The sequence below is a fragment of the Homalodisca vitripennis genome, chromosome 4 (assembly GCF_021130785.1).
Source record: "Homalodisca vitripennis isolate AUS2020 chromosome 4, UT_GWSS_2.1, whole genome shotgun sequence".
In the NCBI taxonomy this organism is placed as follows: Eukaryota; Metazoa; Arthropoda; class Insecta; order Hemiptera; family Cicadellidae; genus Homalodisca; species Homalodisca vitripennis.
The window spans coordinates 115,702,455-115,729,533 of record NC_060210.1 but is presented as its reverse complement, the minus strand read 5'-3'; the positions used below and the strand labels follow the sequence as shown (position 1 = coordinate 115,729,533).

At 32.2% G+C, this 27,079-nt stretch overlaps 1 protein-coding gene across 2 annotated transcripts in view; it reads right to left on the bottom strand.

Annotated features, from left to right (window-relative positions):
* Window positions 1-23,644: 23,644 nt before the first annotated feature.
* The window catches only part of LOC124359973, a 141,382-nt gene continuing 137,947 nt past the window's right edge, over window positions 23,645-27,079 (bottom strand). For both annotated transcript variants that reach the window (XM_046813179.1, XM_046813180.1), the window contains exon 25: window positions 23,645-26,808. In XM_046813179.1, the coding sequence (XP_046669135.1) occupies window positions 26,674-26,808 (135 nt within the window). In that variant the 3' untranslated portion in view covers window positions 23,645-26,673. The remainder of the gene's footprint in view (window positions 26,809-27,079) is intronic.

Genomic DNA, 27,079 nt, shown 5'->3' with positions numbered 1-27,079 from the left:
GTTATGATGTAAATTTGTCTTTAAAATAATTTTCTGGTTGAACTTAAAGCTTAAGTGTTACACCACTTTATAATAAAGTACGTGTATGTGTACAATTACTATAGACATACACCTTTGTCAGAATGTTTTGATCGTAACAACAAGAAAAACTCTAAACTCTCGCGGGAAACAGCTAGTTTATAATCAAATAAAAGAATTGTCTTTTCAGGCAACTTTTAAAATAGATTAATATTAAAGAAAGTGCTGCTGTTCTTCAAAATAAATTAAAAATATAAGTTTAACAACTTTCGAGAATGAATAATGTTACTTTGTGTATCACACAGAACACATAAAACATATGTATTTAAGATTTCCAAACTGGTACATAATTCTATTTTCACTTAGAAACATTTATAATAAATGTGAGTGGGGAACATTACTTTAAAAAACAAAAATATAAATTTTATAATAAAATGACAATATTCATAAATACAACAATAATTACACTTGCCCATATTTTGTATTCCTCCGAAGGAGTAGTAAAAAAGTGGCAACTTCAGGTTTGTTTGGTCCAGCAGTGATATCTCTGACGCAATTCTAGCTATGTTCTAACACATAGTAAAACGTAATTAAATTTACTAGTTAAATATAATGTTCATTCTTAAAGAATATATTAATATAAAATTACTTTTGAACTGATTTTAATTACAGGGTGTATCACACATACACTAAAGCGTGTATAAAATAAGGAGCGCTTTATAACTTTTCATATAGATAAAAAATGAGAAATTCAAAATTGTTCTTGATCGCTCTTATAATATAAATTGAAAATGGGTAATTTTTGTCATCTCAATAACATACTGAACACACACACACACACACACACACACACACACACACACACACACACACACACACACACACACACACACACACACACACACACACACACACACACACACACACACACACACACACGCACGCACGCACGCACGCACGCACGCACGCACGCACGCACGCACACACACACACACACACACACACACACATACGAATTATTATATAACGGGATTAAATATTGTAATAAAGTATGATTTATGAAAATTGTATACTTTTAAATGAAATATTATTTAAGGATATTACATTTTTATTTGTAATTTGATTAGTATAATTGGTTTATCCATTTTTGGTATTAGCGCATAGAAACACATTTAACGATACATTTTTATTATATAGATGAATATCCTGGAACAGCGGGATTAAACCAGTAGAATACTGTCTGTGGATAGTTAGAGTCATAGTTGGCACAGAAATGTGATTCAATGACAATTTGAAAATTGTAAGTTTTACTATATAAGTTAATTATACTGGCGGTTTAGTCTACAGACACGTTCCATGTAGACATAACGACTCAATTGACATAATACATATGAAATGAAAAGTATTAGTTAGATCTACCTTTTATCTAAAAGCAGTACAATTCTAATACATTATTTGGTCCTTTGTTATTGACGGTGGATGGTTTGAAAGGATAATATGATTTCGGACATTTGTCATCGTTATAAGTTAGGCAAATAAAACATAATTTCAAGCGCTGAAATCCAACCTCTTATTCAGGTGCCAAAACTTCCAACATAAGGATTTTGATACCTGTGGAAGAGGGTAAGGGTTTTTATATCTCTAAAACAGTGTTTGAACTTTGTAACATATAGTGATGAAATTCCTGAAATCCTATTATGTTATCATAGTAAAATATAATTATTATATGAAGGGTTACCTTAAAAATATGTCATTAGCCATATATAACCTCTTAGGCGATATTCACGATGTAATTAGCTTCCTGCCTATTATTTATTTCAATACATTGTCTAACCTACTGCATATACTTTTCGACATATAAATTGTGAGTACCTAAATTGTAATTATAAATACTTGATGTAAGCCCAAAAATAATAATTCTGAAGACTAAAAATGAGCTGCCAACATTTTTGAGGGATTTAAACTGTATACTATACTGACAAATTTATAATTAAACAACATAGAGTATTACATAGTTTGTAGATTATTAATCCATTATCGTTCGTAATGTGTTCACTCATTTTGTTACGGGAAAAATAACCGGACTCCTAGTTGGTAACATTCAAAATAGTCCTTCCGGGTCAGTAGGAAGAATTAGGTAAATTTTGTGACAACTGAAGTATTAATAATTTATTCTCATAGTATTGAAACTGTCCGTGATACAAATTAACTGTTTAAAAATAGCGCAGGGAATGTTAAAAGCATTCTAGAAAACTTTTTCCCTACCGTCATAAACAACATAGCTGTGAAGTTTGAACAGCCACCATAATGGAATAAAATTTTGTACGAAGCTGACCAACGATCTCAGTCGAAATAGTTATAAGATCAATTTCTGTTCCAAGTTTCAACTTGTTTGGGATTTTTTGGGATAGTTTTCGTTTCCACTAGCCTCTTAATACAGCTTAGATATATTACGAGGGTGGCTTTGGGCTCCGGAGATCATGTTCGTTGGTTATTCAGAAATATTCGGAAAGTACTATAATTAATTGTAATAGATTGATTTTGTATACAAGTTTTACCTAATAATAAAATAATGTTAACAGTACAATAAAAATCAGCATTGACAGTAAAGAAATATCACGATAATACCGAAGAAGTGATGGCTTGAATATGAAAGCGAGTAAAACTAAATGTTATCAGACTTTCTCTGCTGTGTTTAGAGTGTAAAGTGCTGGTGAGCCGTGGATCAAATCATGCGGAAAATACAGACCACTGCTCTGCAAAGTCGACTTAGTGGTCTTTATACACCCATATCTATCGGTAGAGTCCTCGACGCGTAGGTGCAACCCGGTGTGTTCTATGTTATTCACTTCATGCGTTATTACTGTTTCAAAAACCCACCAGAAAAAGGATTTTTAGCCTATGTTGAAAATTTAATATTTTCAAATTTTACAGAAAAAGGATTGGGAAAATTGTTCCATGACAACGTTTTTGGATCCATTAAAATTTGCTCTTAGTTGAGGATATAGAGATGATTGCCTCTGCAAAAGCTTTTAGCATACTCACTAAATGAGCCACTTTTAATTGTTTTAATATTTTTTTCATTGAATCAGGTCCGATTACCAATAACAAATCAGTCCGATTACACCACTGATCGTTGGGCCAACGACCCTCTTATTTAAAACTAAACTAATGTTTGGGTCGTTGGGCCAACGATCAGTGGAGTAATCGAACCAGACTCATTATAACAGGTTTAGTTGCCATCGTTATGATTACAAAATGTATAAAAAAATCTTTCGAGGATTGAGATCTATCCTCTTCGTCAGGTGGGGGAAGTATTAGTACTTAAAAAAATAGAATGAAGAAAAGAAGGGATAGAAAAGGGTTCTAGAAAAGCTGCTGGTATCTTTCCCTTTCTTTTCTTCTTCCTGTAAGTAATTGATTAATTACCGTCATGATCGATCAAACTTACTTTTCTGAATATACAAAAGAAATATTCAACATTCCGGTAACTTAAAAGTAATAAATGTTAATTAATATATTACACTTAAAATATAGACATCACTTCTACACGTGTTGGGAGCAAATTTAGATCAAAAGAGTTATTTTTAACAACAGTGGGAGGATCTGTAACCGATAGATCGCCACTAACAAAGTAAGCTAATTCCAAAGACGTGGGATGCTTTAAGAGATAAAGGTTCTTTAGTAAGCGCGGAGAGTCCTTTGACAACTACCATTATCATTATCTGCCCATTAATTAAACTGAACAGCCAAGCCAATGGTTCAGTTATCACAATAGCGTTACAATTTTGTCTTATTAAGAATCTTTAAAAAATTAGTGTTATATGTCGTATTAAAATGTACAGCAGTACATCCTAAGAAGTGTGGTTATATAATTGTAACTCAGGTGTATGTTTGTATGTAGGTTGTGTATGTTTTAGTAGCCCATACTAGTATTATGTAAACTTTGTACATGTATTCTTTTCCGACATTCAAAAGTCATAGTCAAAAACTTTTTAGTAAACAACACCACTCCCATTTGTCTTCTTGTTCAATTAGGAGAAATGCTATGGTAATTCAAAATATTTTGCTTGCGATTTTTTGGTGGATTTTGAGAAACTTTATATGGCTATAACTTTGACACCGTTTAATATATATATTCGGAAAATGATTGGAAATTTTCCTAATCTAAATAAGTGTTAATTTAGATTAGACCTTAATAACAACAACTTACAATTGTTAAAAAAATCAAAGACAGTTTTGCTCATCGTGTTAGTTTCATTTTACAAAATGTATTATTATAAGCAAGTGTTCACTAGCATAAGATGAAACATTTCTAGAAAGGAATAAAATATGAAGATATTGGGTACGGTGGAGTAAAAGGCTTTTATAGGAATGAAGAGGCTTTCAGAGACCCAAGAAATGGGTCAGCCCACCCACACAACCCTCGGGCTTACCATACAGTCTCCTGGTCAGCTGGTCTGATGTCCATAGTCTGCATCAGAGATGTTTCCATGCTTTGTGATGCATTATTCTAACGTATTATAGCTGTAAAAGTGAGTTGGTTTATTTGTTACGCTTTCCATGTAAACTATTCAACCGATTGTATTTCAATTTTGCATGAACATTTTTAAGGTCCTTATTATAATTTAGAAAATCCCTTCGAGTTACGCCCCAGTGGTCTCCAAATCAGCAAGAAATCCTGTCTTGGTCTCTAAGGTTGGTTTCATTAGAGCAACACTTATTATTAATTGAAAGAACCTGTTAGATTTAATCAACTAATCTGTGTAAACATTGTTTTATGACACCACAACCATATGTTTAATTAATTTAACCACTATGAGTATTTTAAATTGGTTTACATTCATAGTGTGAAAGAATAGAGTAAGCTTGATAGTAACAACACATCTTATTTCAACCATTTCTGCAACCGTTTTTGAGCACACAGATAAAACAAATTAAAAGTTTTAGTAAAAATATATTTTTAATTGTTCATTGCAACAAATATTATGCATAACTTGGTTAGTACTGTAATGCAGATATAAAAGACAAAGTTATATCTGTCTTTATATAAACACAGATATAAAGAATGTCATAAAATCCATCTTAGCTGTCTTTTGACAGGAGTATATGTCTTGATATATATTCTTACGTAGTCTAGATCGGGAAACAAGGCAAAATCAACTTTGGAATACTAAGCCCGTAGTAAATTACAATGGCAATAAATATACACTTTTTAACAGATATTCTTGATCGTTGCAACAAGACAAACTCAACATCGAACAGAAGTACCCATGACGTGCAAAGCCTACGAAATTGCGTGTGAAGGCACGGTTAGTACACCATTAACAACGTTTGCTACAAGTACAGTACTAAATTCGCATCTGCCTTCAAATCATGGAGTTTTAAAGGCATTCATTTATTTACTATAACTCAATTAAAACACACACACACACACACACACACACACACACACACACACACACACACACGCGCACACGCACACACGCACACGCACATATATATTATATAATTTAGTATATGTATCCAATATTTCAGAATTTGAAAATCAATCTCGTTGTAGCCAAGTATGCTAGTTTTACATCTTTGGATATAAAATATTTAACCATTTTAAGAATCGAACCCGTGCCTTTAGGTTAGAAAGCCTACTCCCAAGAGCTTGGATGAGCTCCTTAGATCATTTATATTCATAAAAGATGTACATTCATATAAACTGTGTTGTTTTAAATCCAATGCAGTAACTGGTAACATATTTTGTAAATAATGCACTTGCAAAAAAATAAAAATATTGTAACGTTACAAAATTAAAAGTTTAAGTAGTAATGATGACATTAATAAAGAAGATTGAAGACCAGACCTAAACGACCGTAAAAGAGATTAAACTTTTTGACACACTAATGATAATTTCAGGAGATAGTTGATAAAACCAGGTTTTGCTGATTGACGCCGCTTTCCTTGCGTTAAAGTATAAAATTGATTGAAAGGTATCTGTAATCAGATTATTATTTTCAGTTAATCATCTGAATCTTGTTGGTCTGCAAGTGTGGTCTTGCAGTCTGCCTTTATCGGCTCTTGCCAGTAATTTTTGTAAAAATAAATATTGTAACTATGAATATTGTTATTGATATAATTATTATACAATTTTATTACAATTATCAAGGTGGAGACTGCATCCGGGTCTGAGGTTCTGCAGTCACCTTGGATAGCGTTTGATTTAGTCTCCTTAGATAGATCGGTGTCGTCTCAGGTTGCAGGTCTTGCAAAGGGACAAGGACACCTGAAGAAGCGTCTTCGCAGATTTGCTATTCTCCTGAAGCATCCGCAGGAGAAAACTGCTTAGACACCCGCTCCTTGAATGTCCTGAAATTTCAAGAAGTAATGTTCCATCTTTGGTAGTGGGGACATGGGTGACGAATTTCCCCAGGGGAATCTGATCGGTGGTTTTCGGCGCTTTGTAAAACGGCTGAAACTATAAACTGGTAGGCCTCACGGTAAACTAACGGAGTGTGCAGAAGGCCTTGAGGTTTATTGGGTGGGTGGCTTATAATTTATTTATTTATTTTATTTATAAACAGTTGTTTTACATAGTCTTGGCCTCACCAAGTTCAACAAAACTTGTCGGTGAGGACCACTTGAAAAAGTATATAGAATACAATTGATACAAATATTCAACTTTTAACTTTCTTTTAATTTACTAAACTATAAACTCAAATTCGGCGGTTTAGGGCAGGCACTAGCTTAGATAACTTGGGTATGTGTGGTAAATTTGATCGAAACAGTACATTAAAAAAAAAAAAAAAATACTTAATAGTAATAGTTAAAATCAAACGCACATTTGAGTCCCTAAAAACGTCCTAATTAATTCTTCCCTCAGCAACGATGAATGGCAACCCTGTTATCAGGAAATCTGACAACGCCGGCTACCGGAATTCCCAAAATCTCCTTATCTCTAAACAAATAAGCAAATAAAACCTGCCCTCAGTCATATTCCAATATGTTTCTAGAGTGGACAGTGCGGTACTCAATCCGCTACTCGCTTTAACATGACTGAGGAGGTACGGGAACTCGGCGCGCGGTACTGTGTGTGTGCTCCCCTTGTAGTGTTCTCGGTGTCGGTGTTTGTGTGCGTTAGTTATAGTGTGTGTCAATGCTAGTGTGTTTAAATTATCCAATTAGGTTAAATACGTGTGTGCGCAACACCGTGCTGTGGTGATCCCTGTGAGGTTTTATAGCCATTCATCACCACTAACAACGGAGAGAGAAACAGAAACCATAAATAACATTCTTAAAAAACTAATAACAATATGAAAAAACTAACATGTAATTAATTTATTTTTGAAGCTAGAGTATCAACGGTACAAACAAAATCTAACACACCAAGCATAAAATACAGATAAACCACTAATTAACAATTTACAATAAATATTTAACATATAAATAACAATGTCAGAATAACTTATTTACTTCCAAAACTGTGCTCTCAAAGCTTTAAATATCAGTGAATTAACGCTAATGATATAATTCAAATAGCCAACAATATAATCTATAAATAGATAACAAGTAACAATAAATTATCAGAGAAAATAACAATGTTAACCACTAATTAACGATTTTACAATAAATATTTAACATATAAATAACAATGTCCGAATAACTTATTTACTTCCAAAACTGTGCTCTCAAAGCTTTAAATATCAGTGATTAACGCTATGATATAATTCAAATAGCCAACAATATAATCTATAAATAGATAACAAGTAACAATAAATTATCAGAGAAAATAACAATGTTAACCACTAATTAACGATTTACAATAAATATTTAACATATACAGTAAGTAACAATGTCAGAATAACTTATTTACTTCTTAAACTGTGCCCTCAAAGCTTTAAATTTACAGTGATTAACATTATGATATAATTCAGATAGCCAACAATATAATATATAAATAGATAACGAGTAACAATAAAATTATCAGCGAAAATAACAATGTTACAATTAATATAACAACCAGTTTAACTGCAGGCCCACGATACGCAGTGTTCAGTGTTTGTGTCACTTGTCACGTCATTCAGTGCACCAGAGTGATGTCCACTGTTGTATATATGCATATGGTATATATCCAATGTGTGTCAGTGAACCAGTATTTCACAGTGATCCAAAGCAAGTTGTCGGTGTTTAATCACTATTACGCCATTGTGGTTTTCTTTTTTCAGGTAAATCTCAGTTTAATTACATTTCTAAGTTTAACAGCCATAGTTCAATACATTTTTTTGTAAGTCTTTAAGTGTGGTATATTCTCAATTTCATCCGGCAATGCATTAAATAACTTTGGGACTATAATTCGGCAATCTCTGCCCGTACACGGTGTTGGAATAGGTGTGACATATTTAATAACATTCCTTGTGTTAAATTTCCTTCTATACTTTTTTTTAAATTCCATATTGCCATAATACTTTGTCATGACATTTAACGTGTACAAACCCTTTGGCATTAGTTGTCCTGCATAACTGTACATATATTCTCTTATACCTAGGTTTTGATCAAAGCCGTTACCAAAACAGTGCCCTTAAACATTTTTTTTGAAGACCAGCTATTATATTTAAATGGCTTACTGCTGCTGTTCCCCAAAACAGATACACCATATCTTATATGTGACTCAATCAAATGCTTTGTATACTGCTAGTTTTGCATTCTCACTAAGTTTATTTCTAAGTTTATGCATCATGGCAGTGCCGGGACATAGCTTTCTGTGCAATCTACTCACATGATCACTCAACGTTAATTTATTATCCACAATCAGACCTAGATATGATGTACTCTGAACCATGGCTATATTCTCACATTCGCACAAGCTCTGCTCATGCAGGCACTTACAGCTATGATATTTAATACTTATATCAATATTAATTTTCATGTTCTTAGGACATATATGCATGATGCTAGTCTTTTCTTTGTTAATAATAAGTACTTTGTCATGACTCCACTTAGTGAACTTCTTAAATTCCTCCTGTAAAATATCTTGTACTCTCTGTAAGTTTTTATGCTGTGTCACCAATACCACATCATCAGCGTATGCAAAAAATCTCACACATTGTAATTTTATTCAATATTTCGTTTAGATAAATATTAAACAGAGCTGGTCCGATCTGGCTTCCCTGAGGCACCCCATATTTTGTATTCTTCTCTTCACTCAGCACGCCTACTGCTTTAACGACAAAGGTTCTGTCCTTAAGATAGCTTGTGAACCATCTGAGGTAGGGACCCCTTACACCTATTTTGTACAGAGAAAGCTACGATATGACCTGCATTCTATAGTTTCGAAGGCCTTAGAAAAATCTATAAATAAGCATAAGCTATGAAGTCTGTTATCCATTCCATAATTCAACACGTTTACAAACTCCTCCAATGCTTGAACAGTACTGCGCTTTTTCCGGAAACCAAATTGCCTATCATTTAGAATATTATTCTCTGATAGATATTTATTCAAGCCATCTAGGACATATTTCTCCAGTATCTTCTCTATAGAGGGCAGTTATAGCGATAGGTCGATAATTTCTATTAACTCATTCTTGGATTTATTCTTATAGATCGGTCGGATTACAGATTTTTTTTAGGCAGTTTGGAAAATCACCTTGAGAAATTGAAGTATTAATAAGCGTTGCTAAGGGTTAACTATTTTCCCCATTACTATTTTCAAATCTTTCATTCGTTATGTTGTCTATACCTGGGGATTTGTCAGGGTTCATATTTTTAATTAAAGCCATGATCTTTTCAGGTGTAGCTTTTGGTATATAAAAATTATGTCTTAGCTCTTCGTTGGTCTCATTTCTAGTGGAAATATTTTCTAACCATCTACATACCCACAGGAATGCTTTAGATTATCCCACTCCTTCAACATAGTATTGAGCAAAACCATTTACAATCTCAATTATACTCAAAGTTTTACACATGCCTATTTCAATAGCTTTTATCTACATTCCCTTTTTTGTTTCTGCCGAGTAAAAGGTTAATATTTTCCCATACTTTCCTTGTGTTATTTTTGTTTCTTTCAAATATATTTTTATAGTAGGCATTTTTTTTCTTTTTTAATCATATTGTTCAATCTATTTCTTAATCGTTTATATAAATCTTCTATGTCTATGGTTTGAGGGGTCCCCTTTCCATAATCTAAATATTCGATCTCTTTCCTTTAGTAATTTTAGGAGTTTCTTGATTCATCCCAATGTTTAATAGGCCATTTACTACGAGCTTGACTCCGTTCTCTGTCCCTCCCACTTTTCCTGTCTATTGTAATCGTGCTTTCCTCATAAATCTTTGCAAATTTCTTAATAAGTTTATCAAATCCTTCATTCACAGTATTATACCCGTCCACTGTCCATTGTTCCTCCTCCAGCCTTATCCTACTTGTCTATCCTTTAGCCTTATAAATTTTTTCATTCTCTGTGTCCTCCCTCTCTTCCTCCAGATAGTTCTATTCCTGGCCACTACCGGGTAATGATCAGAGATCTTTACTTTTACTACGCCCGTATATATTCTTTCCACAGGTCTTTCCAGCGAGTAATAAATATGATCGATGCATGATCTTACTAAACTTCCTACCCTTATTTCTTCCCTTGTATAGTCCCATATGCCTCTGTCTAGGCCTAGGTCTGCTAGTACCGCTTCATATGCTAAGGTATTTAAATCATTGCTAGTCATTGTAGTATAATAACATTTACATCTCCTATCAGAATCATATTTTTATGAATTTTAATAGCAGTCAGGGCCCATATTAAACTCTTGTGTGGCCAGCTGGAGGGAAAAACCGCTAGAAGATGTGGGCGGTCTATAAACTGCATGTAGTGCTACTTTGTAGTTATCTCTCGACCCTATCAGCTCCAAATCGACTGTGATATGTTCCATAAGTGCTAATGTTATCCAGTGTAATGAGTGAAAAGTTAAGAGTGTTTGCATTGATAAACATTGCGAGTCCCCCTCCCCCCTTGTTCACTCTTAATTTACTTACTCTAGTATAACCTGGGATATTGAATAGGGCCAGCTCGTGTTCGTCGCAAGAAACCTCTGCCAATACTAGCACGTCAAACTTTATTTACCTGTCACCAAATGCAAAATTAAAGTATCCCAGTGCTTTATTAATGACCTAATGTTTAGGTAGACTATGTCAAGACTGTGAACTTTCCTATTTACTGTGGTATACCACTCATCAAATATTGTTATAACTATTGAATAGTAAACGTTCATCAGTTAAATCCACATCCATGAAAGATTTGAGCAAACAACAATAAAAATAACAGAATAAATATTTAACACAGTAGCTTACACAACAATAAACAACAAGACTCAAAATTATAACACCCTAACTGTAATAGACAATGAAAAATCTCAACCAAAACATAAAAAAAGGCTATATATACCATATGTAGGATTGTCCCCCATGACTCTGATCAGCCAAACAATACCCAAAAACAAACAATAACAAATTCAAACCATGAACACAGAAACACAAACCATTAAAAGCAATTAATATCTGCAAAAAAACTAATATTTGATGAGAATAAAAGGAACATAAAACAATAAATTAAGACGTACTGTACCATTACCGGCAAAAAAAGTGTAATTTCAAATATTACAATAGGCCTAGCAACACTGATGCTAGGCCTACACAATCCTGCTGAGGTCATTCCAAGATTTTATAACCAATACATCTTTGTCATTTTCCCCTTTTTTGCCAGTATTCGCCCGCCACTAAACCAGACAAACCTAAAATTATGCGTCTTAGCTCTAAGTTTAGCCTCTCGAAGTAATTGTCTGTACTGCGGGCATAGGTTCTCATTAAAGTACACGTCACTTATCTTGGCCCTTCTTCCATTCTTCAGCCAGAGGTCCCTTGATGTCTTGGAGTAGTACTGAACGATGATTTGTGGGAGGCTTTCCATCTCTCCTCGGCTGAAGGCGGTGGGCCTGATGGATGTCTTCAGGCTTATAATCAATACCGATGTCATTGGATAATTTCTCAAGTACGTTTGAAAGATTTTCCTCCCTGGGATCGCCAACTACTTTCAACCCATGAATCTCGAGATTTAACCGTCTTCCGTACTGGTCCAGATCGGCTAAGTCACTAGAGAGATTGCTAATCACCTCTTTACTTGATTTCTCTTTCTTCTCCAGCACCTCTACCCTAGCCCTCAGCTCTCCATTTTCTTTACGCAGACCCATGACTTCCGCCAGCAGGGAGTCATATTTATCAGCTATAAATTTCATGGACTCTTCAATGCTATCAACCTTAGCCCTCATGTCCACTAGAGAATTGACTTTGGCTAGAATTGCCCTCTGTAACACCTAGGCTACTAACCTCAAAATTGTTGTCGGAGTTGGAGGTTAGGATGTTCTCTTCATCATCTAACTGGAGATGTTGAGCCTTTCTTCTGCTTCCTGCAATTAGCACAAACCCACGTAGCCTGCGTGGCCACAGACATATTGTTCCAGGTTTTCTTCTTTATACTACAAGTGTGTCGAGATGAAGGCCATTGCCACAGCTCGAGCACAAAGCATAGTCACCAGTTTTTTGGAAGTTTTTCCTCACAAATACCACAATTTTCCGGTGCCTTAGACCCCATTATTAAAAGAAATAACTTATATTTAAATTATATCACTAAAAAATATCACTGTAGAGTCTTAAACTGTTCAAATTATTACTAAAATATGGGTGGTAGTAGAACGGCTGTCTGCCCAAACCGACCGCCAATCGATTACCAATAAGAAGAAGAATAATAAAATTATATCAATAATAAAACTTCAGATGACATAAGTTGATGAATGAGTTCCAGAAAAAGTTAAGAATAAAGCCGAAGGTGTTTGCGTTTTTCTTTCATTTCTCTGTCTGTCTAGGTAATGGCTTACTATTCGACTGAGAAAAAAATTTCCAACACAGTCTCCCTAAAAGTGTCGAATGTGCTTTCTAATAACGAGTGTAAAACGAACAACGGGTGATAATATTTTAATTAGTATCCGGCTGTCACAAGATACAGAAGATTAATATGGCTAGGCCATGTTGAAAGAAGAAAGGGGGAATCGGTCATTCGAAGAGCGTGGGAAGGAAGACCAAGAATGAGAGGGGAAGATCAGACAATAGCAAACCCGAGTAAGACCTGAAAAAATTCGGGATAATCCAAAATAGCAGAACATAGAGGCGCTAAAGGTCACCTTTTTTCGAGTGACCACAGGCGTAAGAGTAAAAGTAAGTAAGTAATATTGTAATTGTATGGCTACATGGTTATATTACGCTTCTATTTCAAGGTGGTAATATCGCACTTCCATCCACTGATAGAAATTTCTTGCTTCTAATCGTGGATGGTTGTAGTTTTGATTCTACGTCTAAGTGGCCATTTCATGCTTCAGTGCTCAAGTGGTACTGTTATTCTTCCATGTATTACATTGCTCCTATTGATAACTGGCATTATCTTGCTTTCATAAGAAGGCGGTAGTATGTTTTTTGCCTAGGTGATAATATCCTTAGAAAGGTGGTGATATTTTATTTCCACACCTAGGTACTAACAGTTACGAAATTAGGGCTTTAGGGGGAGAGTAAATCTGATCAAAAAACAAACCACTCGAGGAGAGGTGGTGTTGGTGGTATATAATAAATTATATACGCTTAATCAAATTTAAACACATTACTACTGTATTTAAAAATAATTAGATCGCTCCTTTACATTTATTTTTATTTTTAGAGCTTTTGAGGGGAGGTATGTATGCCCCTTACTCCCCCCCCTAGTTACGCCACTGTTTAGTAATATCTTTTCCATATGTGTAATTGGGGATCCTGTACATGTACAGTCCTGTAAGTGATTTAATTTAGGAAATGGTATACAAAGTTTTGACTTTACAAATTCACCAGTTCAGTTACAAAAGCACAGCTAGTGGACGCAACAAAGCGGTGTGTACGGATAAATCCGTAAGTCAACACAGACACCGCTCCGAGTAAGGCGGGCGTTTGGAAGTAACATAAAAGCTGACCTATATCGTACATTTTCCTTTATGGCAAGCAATAATTCTTGTGAAAACCCGGCATTCAGTTGGCATTCGCTGGGCTGAAATAATAACCTCAAGTATTTTGTTACACTTGGAGTTTACATCCATAATTTGTTTTTGAGAGAGCGTTGAACTCGTTGCGAAAATAATTGAATGTGTCAAGTTTGTTGAAAACACATTATTGTTCTGAGATCATGCCAATTTCAACCCTTAAAGGTTTGAGAAAATGTTAAACTGATTTTTTAAGTAAAATGCCTGTTTAAATATGAATGGTCTGTTTTTTGGTTCACAGGAAAAACGATAAATTTATCACAACTGACAAGTAAATTACAAGGAGTTACCTAATCATGCCCCAAAATATGTCTATAATTGTTTGAAGTTATTTACTTCAGGAAAGAGCCTTATGTAGTGCATAAAATGATCTTATTTAACACAAATACTAGGTTAAAACTGATTGACCTTTTTCCTTAAGAAAGAACTGATGTTCTACAAAAATAATCAAAATTTGACTTAATTTACCAACCATTTACTCATGTATTTCCCATTTACATATTCATTAAATATCACTATGTTACTGTACTACTGTATTACATTAATTAAAAATTAATATTAGACTCCATTTTACATGAATAATATAGTACTTAGTAAAACGCCATTTTCTGTTATAAGTATATCAAACAGTACATAAATACTTGAATATTAATATTAAGAATTTATATTCAAATATTTAATGTTAAAACAGTTATAATATATTACTCGGCATAACCATGCACGTAAACATTTAAAAATTAAAATAGTTAATATTAAAACAGTTATAATGTATTACCCGGCATAACCATGCACGTAAACATACCCCGGCATAACCATGCACGTAAACATTTAAAAATTAAAATAGTTAATATTAAAACAGTTATAATTACCGGCATAACCATGTAAACATTTAAAATAGTTAATATTAAAACAGTTATAATGTATTACCCGGCATAGTAAACATTTAAAAATTAAAATAGTTAATATTAAAACAGTTATAATGTATTACCCGGCATAACCATGCACGTAAACATTAAAAATTAAAATAGTTAACAGTTATAACATGCACGTAAACATTTAAAAATTAAAATAGTTAATATTAAAACAGTTATAATGTATTACCCGGCATAACCATGCACGTAAACATTTAAAAATTAAAATTAATATTAAAACAGTTATAATGTATTACATAACCATGCACGTAAACATTTAAAATAGTTAATATTAAAACAGTTATAATGCATAACCATGCACGTAAACATTTAAAAATTAAAATAGTTAATATTAAAACACCCGGCATAACCATGCACGTAAACATTTAAAAATTAAAATAGTTAATATTAAAACAGTTATAATGTATTACCGGCATAACCATGCACGTAAACATTTAAAAATTAAAATAGTTAAACAGTTATAATGTATTACCCGGCATAACCATGCACGTAAACATTTAAAAATTAAAATAGTTAATATTAAAACAGTTATAATGTATTACCCGGCATAACCATGCACGTAAACATTTAAAAATTAAAATAGTTAATATTAAAACAGTTATAATGTATTACCCGGCATAACCATGCACGTAAACATTTAAAAATTAAAATAGTTAATATTAAAACAGTTATAATGTATCACCCGGCATAACCATGTACGTAAACATTTAAAAATTAAAATAGTTAATATTAAAACAGTTATAATGTATTACTCGGCATAACCATGCACGTAAACATTTAAAAATTAAAATAGTTAATATTAAAACAGTTATAATGTATTACCCGGCATAACCATGCACGTAAACATTTAAAAATTAAAATAGTTAATATTAAACAGTTATAATGTATTACCCGGCATAACCATGCACGTAAACATTTAAAAATTAAAATAGTTAATATTAAAACAGTTATAATGTATTACCCGGCATAACCATGCACGTAAACATTTAAAAATTAAAATAGTTAATATTAAAACAGTTATAATGTATTACCCGGCATAACCATGCACGTAAACATTTAAAAATTAAAATAGTTAATATTAAAACAGTTATAATGTATTACCCGGCATAACCATGCACGTAAACATTTAAAAATTAAAATAGTTAATATTAAAACAGTTATAATGTATTACTCGGCATAACCATGCACGTAAACATTTAAAAATTAAAATAGTTAATATTAAAACAGTTATAATGTATTACCCGGCATAACCATGCACGTAAACATTTAAAAATTAAAATAGTTAATATTAAAACAGTTATAATGTATTACCCGGCATAACCATGCACGTAAACATTTAAAAATTAAAATAGTTAATATTAAAACAGTTATAATGTATTATCCGGCATGCACGCAAAAATGAAAAATATTTAATGAAAGACAACATTAAAAAGAATTAGCCTTATAGATAATAAGGTTTATGTATTTAAATATGCAATGTTAACAGTTATAAGGTATTTCTTTCCATGAACTTTTATGTTATACGAAATATACTAATTAAAACTTTTAACGAAAGAATTTAATTGTGATACTTAGCACACACATCTGTATATTTAATGTTTTGTGCAAGTAACATATTTCTATAACAATAAGTTATTAAATTCTCTAGGTGAAAACCTTTATTATTATTATTAAATATCAGTGTTAAAGTTTTTTATTGGTTTTAGAAGTTTACAAGAAACTAGGTAAAATACGTAGCAGTAATCTTCTTAATGAGAAGTATTTAAGCTTACTGGAGCTTATATGAACGTACTACTACGAAAGGAGGAAGGTGAGTGAAATATGGGTCAATTTCTTACTGCGCATTTATTTATATTTGCCACATTTAAACTGTAAAAGATTATGGCGAGTTAAAAGAAGGTAACACTATTTATCTCACGTTTACGTTTTCATACGTTTTATAAAAGTAGCAAAAAGTACGAACACGTAAAGTCATGACGGGCTTCTTTGAAGAAGACGAAATTAGGTGATGACATACGTTCTCTGCTAACTAATATTCTGCTAACTTTTAGGTTCCTGCATAATTCACCCAAAAATGTACCATTAGCGGTTCTTCTCTTTATTGTTTATTAAAAATATTGGCATTACGTGGAACAATATGGCGACTATGTTGACGTCTTTCGGTCGATACCATTGAAAAAATTACGATGTCTATTCAATAATTATATGACCTTATAATTGTCTATTTTGTGTTTATTGTTTATCAGGATATATTACTTACCATTGGATTGTTTTCTTGTCAGTAAAAAATTTGAAAAATATTTAAAGAGAAAGTTTTAAACTCTGAGAAGTGCTCCCATAATGAGTTAGTTCCACCGTTGGAAATTTCACAATTGTTTATTACGACGTTACATAAATCAGAAGAGAGGTAAACAGGAAAGGAAAATTTAATAATGGACCTGTGAATGCATCTTTCTTGCCATTAAAACGATGCCTGGCGTCACCATCACACTAGTCTCACTGAAACACCGTTCACAGCGCCATCCTACGGCCAAACCTAGAAATTAGCGCTGTACTAGCGAACTCTGTTTGCGTGTCCTGGTAATAAACTAAGCAGAAACTACAGAATTAAGCGTCTGTGTTTTCATAGTCTTTGGTCACCATAGTCGTGAATCAGCTGCCGACCTTGATCCTGAGGAGGTCAAGAAGTCCTCCTTAAAATATAACTGTTATACATTTGTAATATTTAGTTTTGTTACGTGAAATTAATATTAATTGTTACGCGTGTAATTAAACAATTAAACGTACTGAACAAACATAGCAGTAGGTGGGTGTAATACCGTTATCAGTCACTACTGTAATTAGCTGTTGCATCTAATATGCAACATTTCAATTTCCTTATATGACCTGATAACGTCAGACCTATAGTGGTAGGAATTAATAGAATTTATCTCTGTTTTAAATTGTGGTTGTTGGAAAATGTTGGTGTAGAATTTCACAAACGACGTAAAAATAACACCGAAAAACGTTTACAGTTCAGTTGTTTGGATTAGGTAACATATGCCAGACAGTGTAACCTCCTAATTAAGTGAGGATTTAATCATAAAATGATTAATTTATCCCAAACTACCTTTATTACGAAGAGGATTATTGGTTTATTACAAAGTAGCTTTATCCATGTTATTATCCGGACTTTACTGGAAATTTTTATTTTTATTATAGTTTTTAGAGTAAAAGAAAAACAGTGGGATAATTTTTCTTTGCAATTTTGAGAACCTAAGGAGTAGCTTTACACAATAGCCGCGCAGAGACGAATTTTTTATCGATGATCATTGTGCTGAAACAGCTGCCATAATATTTCAGACATTAGCGCATTCAGTCTACTATATTATTTTAAACATTTACCGTTTAAAAATGTTGAATAATAACAATATTAATAAATAGAAATAGAAATTATACTAGGAATAATATTTTAGAATTAACATGTTGTGTGTTTATCATTATATGTGGCAACAAAATGTTCTACGTTGGTGGGTTGAAACATTTCACAATAAATCTGTTACAGGTCCTTTTATAGTTCTACACACTGGCAAACCTGTATCCAAACGCAGCAGCGGAATTTTAACCGCTTATTTAAAAATATTTCCATTGTACAGTTCTACATTTCCAAAACATGTTTTTATGATGTTTGATTTCTGCACATTGTAAAAAAGTACACTGGGTTTACTGACGTTTATATTGATGGCGATCTTAAAACAATCAGTATTAAAATATGTGTCATATTATTATTATGATGTTGTATATTTCCAGAAGTCGTGCAAAAAATCTCTAGGGCATATTTTAAAAGTCAAAAGATTTATTTGTTCAATAGTTTTTCCTCAATGAACATTTGGAGACCTGAGAAAATTGAAATTGAATTTTTAAACATCAACTCTATGTTTTTTACACAGTAGTATTTAAATTGTAATAATGTGTTATCTGACTTTTATAACATAAATCTCCGTTTAGTATAAAAATTATTGAGTAACATTTATAAACTATGACATTTATTTTAATAGGATAACATAATTAATTAAACTTTATTGGCAAAGTTTTGCCGATTTATAGAACTTAGATTTGCTAACAAACTGTACAAAACACTTGGGTTTATAATACAATCTTGCATTTTTAGTTGCAATATAGCATCTTAGAAAATGTAGAGAAATCAACGCGTAAATTCTCCAAGCTAGGATTTTTCAGAGTATCTTTCAAGGTGATAAAGTTAGGAGACATCTGTGTAAAAAACCCGGTGAAATCTTTAATTAGATGACTGAAAAATCTTAAATTACTAAAATATATTAGTTTTTCAAATTAAAGTTTGCATTTCTTTGAGTTATTGATTATTGGCAACATTTTACAAAATCGAAAAGTCTTATTTTTGACAATAGAATACATGGACACGAATATCTACCCCAATTCCCCCACCGAATGGGCCTAAAATCGATAGTCGTTTCTAGGTTAGGCCGGCATTAAATAGTAAAAGACTGCACACGACAATATCTCTCATCTATATAGACTCGTATATGCGTCCAATGGTTTACAATAGGTATAAAATAGAACAATTTAATTAGCTCATAAAGCTTAAGATTAGATAAATTACTGTTGAGATCTAATCTGCAGCATTTTGAAAGCGATGCAATCCACATCGTGTAGCGAGGATGAAACGAATGGTTTTAGAAGTTAGTTTGAGAAAGTAGGCCAATTTAATCAGCGAGTGATATGGTTATGTTCCAGACTCGGCAGGATTGGCATTTGAGATGTACGTTCTATTTCTTATTATAACATTGCACCTGTATTTACTTTGCTTGTTCAGTCAGCTCGCATTAAAAAAATTTGTCCTTTCGTACAAATCGCTCAACTTCGACTTAATCCATTTTCCTGATTATAATATTCTCCGAAAATTCTGTTTCACATTCCTACTGCTTTTAGTGGAATATGAAAAAATTATATACTTCTGTCTATAGAATGGGATGTGAATAACATTTTCTTTCGAAATAAAAACAAATTCCAACTGAAAACCGATCGCACCACCATAACACTGTCGAGTTTCTTTTTTTTAAACCGCACCAAAACCACTAAATATTTTATTTGTGATAAGATCTTTTATTCTGTAACATGATAGTGATAGACACTATCTCAATGGATGTTTTTTCCGAAATTTCTGCCGTATTCTGTACTGATGGCCGGAGGCATGAATAGATAAGATAAGATAGTAACTTTACCCGACCCCCACAAAACAAGGTAAACTTAGATTACTTCCGCAAAATATAAAAACTAATAATAACGATTACTGAGTGGTGATTTCTGATACAAAAATTTGCAATTTTTCTTGTAAGCTAACGAAATTAACAGATTTTTATTTTAGAAACTAAACGAGACACTTAATATTTTTTATTTTCTGCGTATATTTATAATGTTATTGGTTGAGCTTTCTATCACTCGTGGAACTGGAAAAAAATTCAATTCTGTCTATCTGTCTGATATCTCAAAAACGAATTGCCCTATAGACGGGAAATTGCGCACCAAACTTTATTTATATGAGAAACACTGAGGTACATGTTACTCAAAAATATTTGGCTGAGCGTTAGCAAATATATTTAAATTGGTCTTATGGGTAACTATGATGGCAACAAGAAAGTAGCAAAATAAATTTGTAAACTCAGAACACATAAGAGATTCAAACACGTGACATATTAACACATGTAACCTTATTATCCCAACATATAAAACATAATTTCATAGCGAGCTGGTGTCTAAGTTCATATTATTTAAACACTGATATGACACTCTCACTTTAATGAAGAAAAAAAGTCGGAATGTATCATGTGGCAAGATTTTGTATGCAAATTTTAAGTTGTGCATGTAACTTTATTTATACGAGAATTAATTGTATTATGCATAATTTTTCTATCCGTTTCTCTTTGTGTATGATTGTCTGTCTGTCCACATAACATTTCGAGAATGACGTAAGCTATAGATTTGAAATGTGTCATGCAATCTGAGCAAAGAACGTAAAGACACCTGGTGTGACGTGCCTCTACTTTGTTCATGCTGAAGCGGTTTTATACTTCAATATTAAGGTAAAGTGCATGTAATTTATTATGACACTAAAGGTAATTTAATATTTTAATGTATGTCACGTTAAGCTTCAGGGAAAGATAATTGTTACTAACGTACATTCAGATTCTTTACAGCAATTCGCATATTTTATAAAAAAGGACATGCATCCGTCGAGCGATATAATGTTCAGACGATGAAAATTGTCTTGACACTTATTTTCTCATACTCGCTTGTCGCAAAAATTTAGTTTCCATTTGCAAGAGAACTACAATGATAATCTCCGAATATATGATGCCGGTTCTCTTAAAGTGAAAAGTAAAATTAGGAGATTAACTGCAAGTGATCTAAATACAATGTAATGAAGGCAGAACATTCCGGAGAAGTGACACAGTAGTAAGTCGATCGCTCTCAGTCCTTACAATGTTGTGATTGTTCAAACTTCCCACATCCTCCATTGTTTTACAGTCTACGTTAATTTAATATCTGATGAAAATAATGAGCTTTACAAAACAATGGAGTAATTATATGATTGTTCTTTTCACACTTCTGATTGCAGTGATTTCGAATGCGTGAATAAATTCAAAATTGGCATTCCAGTTGGCAATGATTATTTCGTAGTAGTTTAGGTAAGAAGTCACAAAAAAATAAAATTACAATAGATGCCCACTACATTTTCGTTGTGTAATTAGTTTAATTTGAAAAAATGTAATCTTAAAACACGAGTTCTTTTGCTTATAGTTTCCAAATAACTTAACAAAAACATTAATTTTTCTATAATAAACAATGAAATACTAAAATTAAAACAAAACTTCAGTCTTATTCTTCCTGATCCAGAAATTTGTGACACAAAACGTCAATCAATCTTCAATTTAAAACTTTGCAGTGCAAAGGCAGGATGAAACATCCAAGCATATCAAACTGGAGTGTCCCCTAGTCTTCATTAACCTTCATTTAAACAGCTACAAAATCTGCAGAGTTCATGTTAGGTTTTTAAGTGAACAGTGGCCTTGTTGCCTTAAATTAGAGCAACATCTACGCATTACTGCAATTTGCAAAATAAAATAATTTAATAGTAACAAACGTATAAAACGATTACAAAGTTATAATATATTTCAGAGACGGTCAACCAAAAGGGTATGCTAATTTATTGCTAACATTTAAAGCCATTTTATGTATACATCCAAAATAAGATCATGTTTGAAAAATGTCCCTTTACTAATCAAGAACGCATATGTGGGATGATTGTTAGACCAATAGTGTTGAGAAAATTTAGACTTCCACTAGTCTTTACCTGTATTGTCATTTCCGTGTCTGTGGTAAAACAGTAATTAAGTAGATATTATTGTCATAAAATAAAAATGATTTTATTTAAATATAAATTATATTTAATTTTAACATTACACAATTCTATTATTTTGGTTATCACCAAGAAATACTTTGCCGCAGTCTATTTTCAACACCTTGTTACGATGAAAAGACAACTTCGGTTTTGCTCTTTGAAGACTGTGACAGAAAGTTATTTTTTCAGAGTCAATAGAATTGTTTGCTATAAAATTGTATTGGGCACAAGAGAAAAGGAACTTGTCCAAAATGAGCAATTCGCAGAGATCTTCGGAATAATTCATAAATTAAGTTATATTTACAACAATTTAAGACAAACTTGTTATGGTGTTACTTTTTTCAGTTATAGATAATTAAATTTTTTTGCATTTTAAAAATTATATCTTTATCAAATACGGTGTGACCATTACAACTTTAATATTCTCACTTGCTTGTTTTCGTTTCGTGGTTAGTAACAAAACACCTGAATGGACGATATGTCGTCCAGGGGTCTTTTACGACAGATCATGATTAGATGATGTATAGTCCAGCGGTCTTTTACGACAGAACATGAAAGGACGATATATTGCACAGAGGTTTTTACTACACAACATGCATGGGTGATATATCGTCTAGTGGTCTTTTTCAACACAACACGGTTGGAAGGTACATCGTCCAGCGGTCTTTCACGACAGAACACGCATGGGTGATATATCGTCCAGTAGTCTTTTACAACACAACATGGTTGGACGATATATAGTCCAGCGGTCTTTTACGACAGAACATGAAAGGACGATATATTGCACAGAGATTTTTACGACACTACAGGCATGGTTGATATATCGTCCAGTGGTCTTTTTCAACACAACATGGTTGGACGATATATCGTCCAGCGGTCTTTTACGACAGAACATGAAAGGACGATATACTGCACAGAGGTTTTTACGACACTACATGCATGGGTGATATATCGTCCAGTGGTGTTTTTCAACACAACATGGTTGGACGATATATCGTCTAGCAGTCTTTTGCGACAGAACATAGTTTGACGATATATATATATATATATATATATATATATATATATATATATATATAGTTTATTGGTCCTCAAAGAGTTAATCTGTTGTAGGACATCTTCACTATCGATTTTTAACATACTCAAAAATAAGCTACCTAAATGGATATGGGGAAATAAATATTGTCCAGTGTAATTTGTTCAATACAATTGATCTATTTTGGTCTTGTATAAACACTCACAAAGTCCCACATGTCGAGATAAGACTCGACACCGATTCAGCAATAACTGGAACATTCTATATTACATGTAAGTATAATAACATTGTCGCATATCAGCAGATGCAGCTGCTCTGGTATAAAACATTATAATGACTAGCATGCTCGCTCGCACCATGCCGCGAACACCAGTTGAACCAACACAACGCATAAAAAATTACAAATTTTGTACTAAGTACACGAAAACCTATCAGTAAAAAAGACAATTCTCTATAAATGGCACAGAAATGATGTGCGTGAAAATTAACTTAACTGTACATCGGCAAAATAATTACAATAATTACATCCAATGTTAGTAGAATTGAATTTATTTTTTACATATAGAGATTTAATTAATAATTGAAAAACGCAAACTACTTTGACATTTCTTCTAGTACCCTGCATTGAAGGTTGAGATAGTGAAAAAAGGCGGGAAACATTTTATACTAAGGAAAATAAAAAAAAATAACTATAAGAAAATATTATAGCTAAATAAACAATACAGAAGACCTAAAGAAAAGGAATTGAAAACAAATTTAATTGTGTGCGTACGTTTTCTGAAAGTTAGCATATTAGTTTTTATTAATTACAATTCAATATTTTAAGGTTGTATTTTATCTTTAACAACAAATTTTTAATAAGTAAGTAAAAGGATACATTAAAAAATTTCTTTAGTTGAAATGAATAATTAGTTCGTATGCAATCAAATTAAAAAGAATGTTTCCTCTAGAATTGTGTAATTCTTTTACGATTTGGGATATATTACTTATTGAATCGGTAAGAAAAATAAAAAACACCAAAATTACGAAAAGTCCTAATAATAAAGTTTGTATATATTTAAAACGGGGTTTAAATTTTATAAATATTATTATTTTTAATATTATATATTTAAATGATAAAATTAATTTTTAAATGTATAGTATATACTTCATACCCACGATAAGATACTAATAACAATTGTGTTAAATTTTATTGTAATAAAAAAAACTGTTGGGTATGTTTTGTATAAATATTAAACTTGCAAAGACTAGTGTACTGATACTTGAAGAAAATATACATCGATAGACATAAACGAGAAAATCTACTAAATAACGTAAACATAGGCTATGAAGTAGGCTATTTGTGGGATAACGTTTTACAGAATTCTGGGGTTGGGGTGACAGTGATATCTGAAATGGCAATATTGCATTATCCTACTGTACAAAAATACAATAACATAAAAATAAAATAAGTACATATTTGTGATAGGGTGGTGGAGATATTTGGCTTTGTTTTATCACTAATCTACGCAGTTTACAAAGCAGTATGGACAAATATAAAATGTATACAATGAGAATTTTTACACAACTTAATACGATTTTAATTTTTAGTAATTATTACAGTCAGATACAAATAATATTCGGACGTAAGTTGCAATAGGTTGAGAGATTTAAGAAACCATGTTACGAACTTTATTGATAAGTTAAAAATGTACACTAACTATACATTCGCCTACAAACGATATTTTAACTACACAATTAATCATTAGTTACTACTTGTTGGAATGAAATATTGAAAAATTTTTATACTTTATTTAAGTAATGTAAGCGTAGAACGGCAAATAAAACGGCAGAGTGTGTGATCATCGGTATATAAATAAATGCGAAATTACTCATGGCACTAACCGTAATATATATTTATCATATTAGGCCTTAAAACCACTTTTTGCAAACCATTGCCGTACGTACTTTGTTATCATTATTAATATAATTAATTATGCGATTAGATAATATACAGTGAGAATGTACATAAAGATAATTACATATAAAGTGCAAGTGTATATTACTGAAAACAATGAAAAGCATATAAAAGTCAGGTATAAATTACTCGAAGTTGCATCACAATAAACATAAAGAATGAACTAAAATAATAATGTTATTTTACAGAAACGCAATTTTTCCCATTATAAAAACTAATCAAACATAATTGATAAATAATCTATGGTTTTCCAAAAGGCACTTAAATTACCCCAGACTTTAATCATACGACTTAAATTTAAAAAAATGTTGAAAAATCTAGGAATTGAAAAGTTTAATCCAAATAGTTACATAGCTATATATATCTTAAAAACATTCTTTAAGTAAAAAACACTTGCACTTTGGAGAAACATGTAAGGTGATAGGGATTTTAAGTTCTTCATTCAAAAACACTTAAAATTCAATAAAAAATTCAACAACATCAACAAATAAGATTTATAAAATGTTTTTCATATGTTATAAAGCACACCACCAAATCATTGGTTAATATACACTTTGGTATCACTTTCGAGCCATCGTGTCTGAAGGTTTGTCAGTTTTCTGTTATTTGCAAACACTGTTATGTGTACTTCAAACTTCATAATGTCCGCTTCTTCTTATACGAGCAACTATTGAATTGAATTTAAACAAAAAAATCATAATAATTACTATGTTTAGGAATAAAATTGGAGATAAAATGTGAGTTGAAACAATAATATGGAATAAATGAGCACATAATCCACTTTGAATTATCGATAATATGACAATATATATAAATGTAATCAAAACTTAAAAAATTCCGGTAAAAAAATGTAACTGCTGTCCCCCCACTCACACATTTAGGTAAGTTGCGAATTTTGTGTAACTTGACCTTTGCTTTGGTTAAATGTGTTAAAACCAAAGCTTTTTAATGTGTTAAAACAAATTTAGCTCTTCCACAATCCTATGACAAGTATTGAAGATACACGATGAACTGTGTTGCAAAGTCATCAACCATTCAATGAAAAGTCATTGACGTCCACAATCCTTTTGAAAACGAATCCTAATCAGAGATGATTCTTTTGTAGTTCCATAACTCAATAATCGGCTACAGTGTTGCCACATTGACTTTTGCTGTACTGCAAGTTGCCACATTGATTTTTGCTGTACTGCAAGTTGCCACACTAGACTTCCTGTGGAGAGGTTATGTGCTATGGTGTGAAGACCCGAAGACTCCTTAACAGTGTTGCCAACACACTTGCCAAGTTTTCTGCCTGCTTGGTGAGCTGTGCTTCTTGCCCCTCGGTGGCGAGTAGGTCCGTAAACACGGCTACCACATCTTGCACCTTAAGACATACCACATTTTATTTAATATCGAACACTTCTTGAGGTTTCATATTTTAAAGTCTTTTTTTTTCAAATTTGTTATTGCAAAAACGAGTATTTATATTATGATTTATTTTGATTGATCTTTTTATATCTTAAAAGTATTTCTTTTTATATGTAAAGAGGTGGCAATAATAATTAAGAAAGAAACCGTTTATATTTTAAGAAAAAAGATCACCGATCCCGAACAGAATCCTTGCGGAGTACCGTTTAAATTATATAATTAATGGG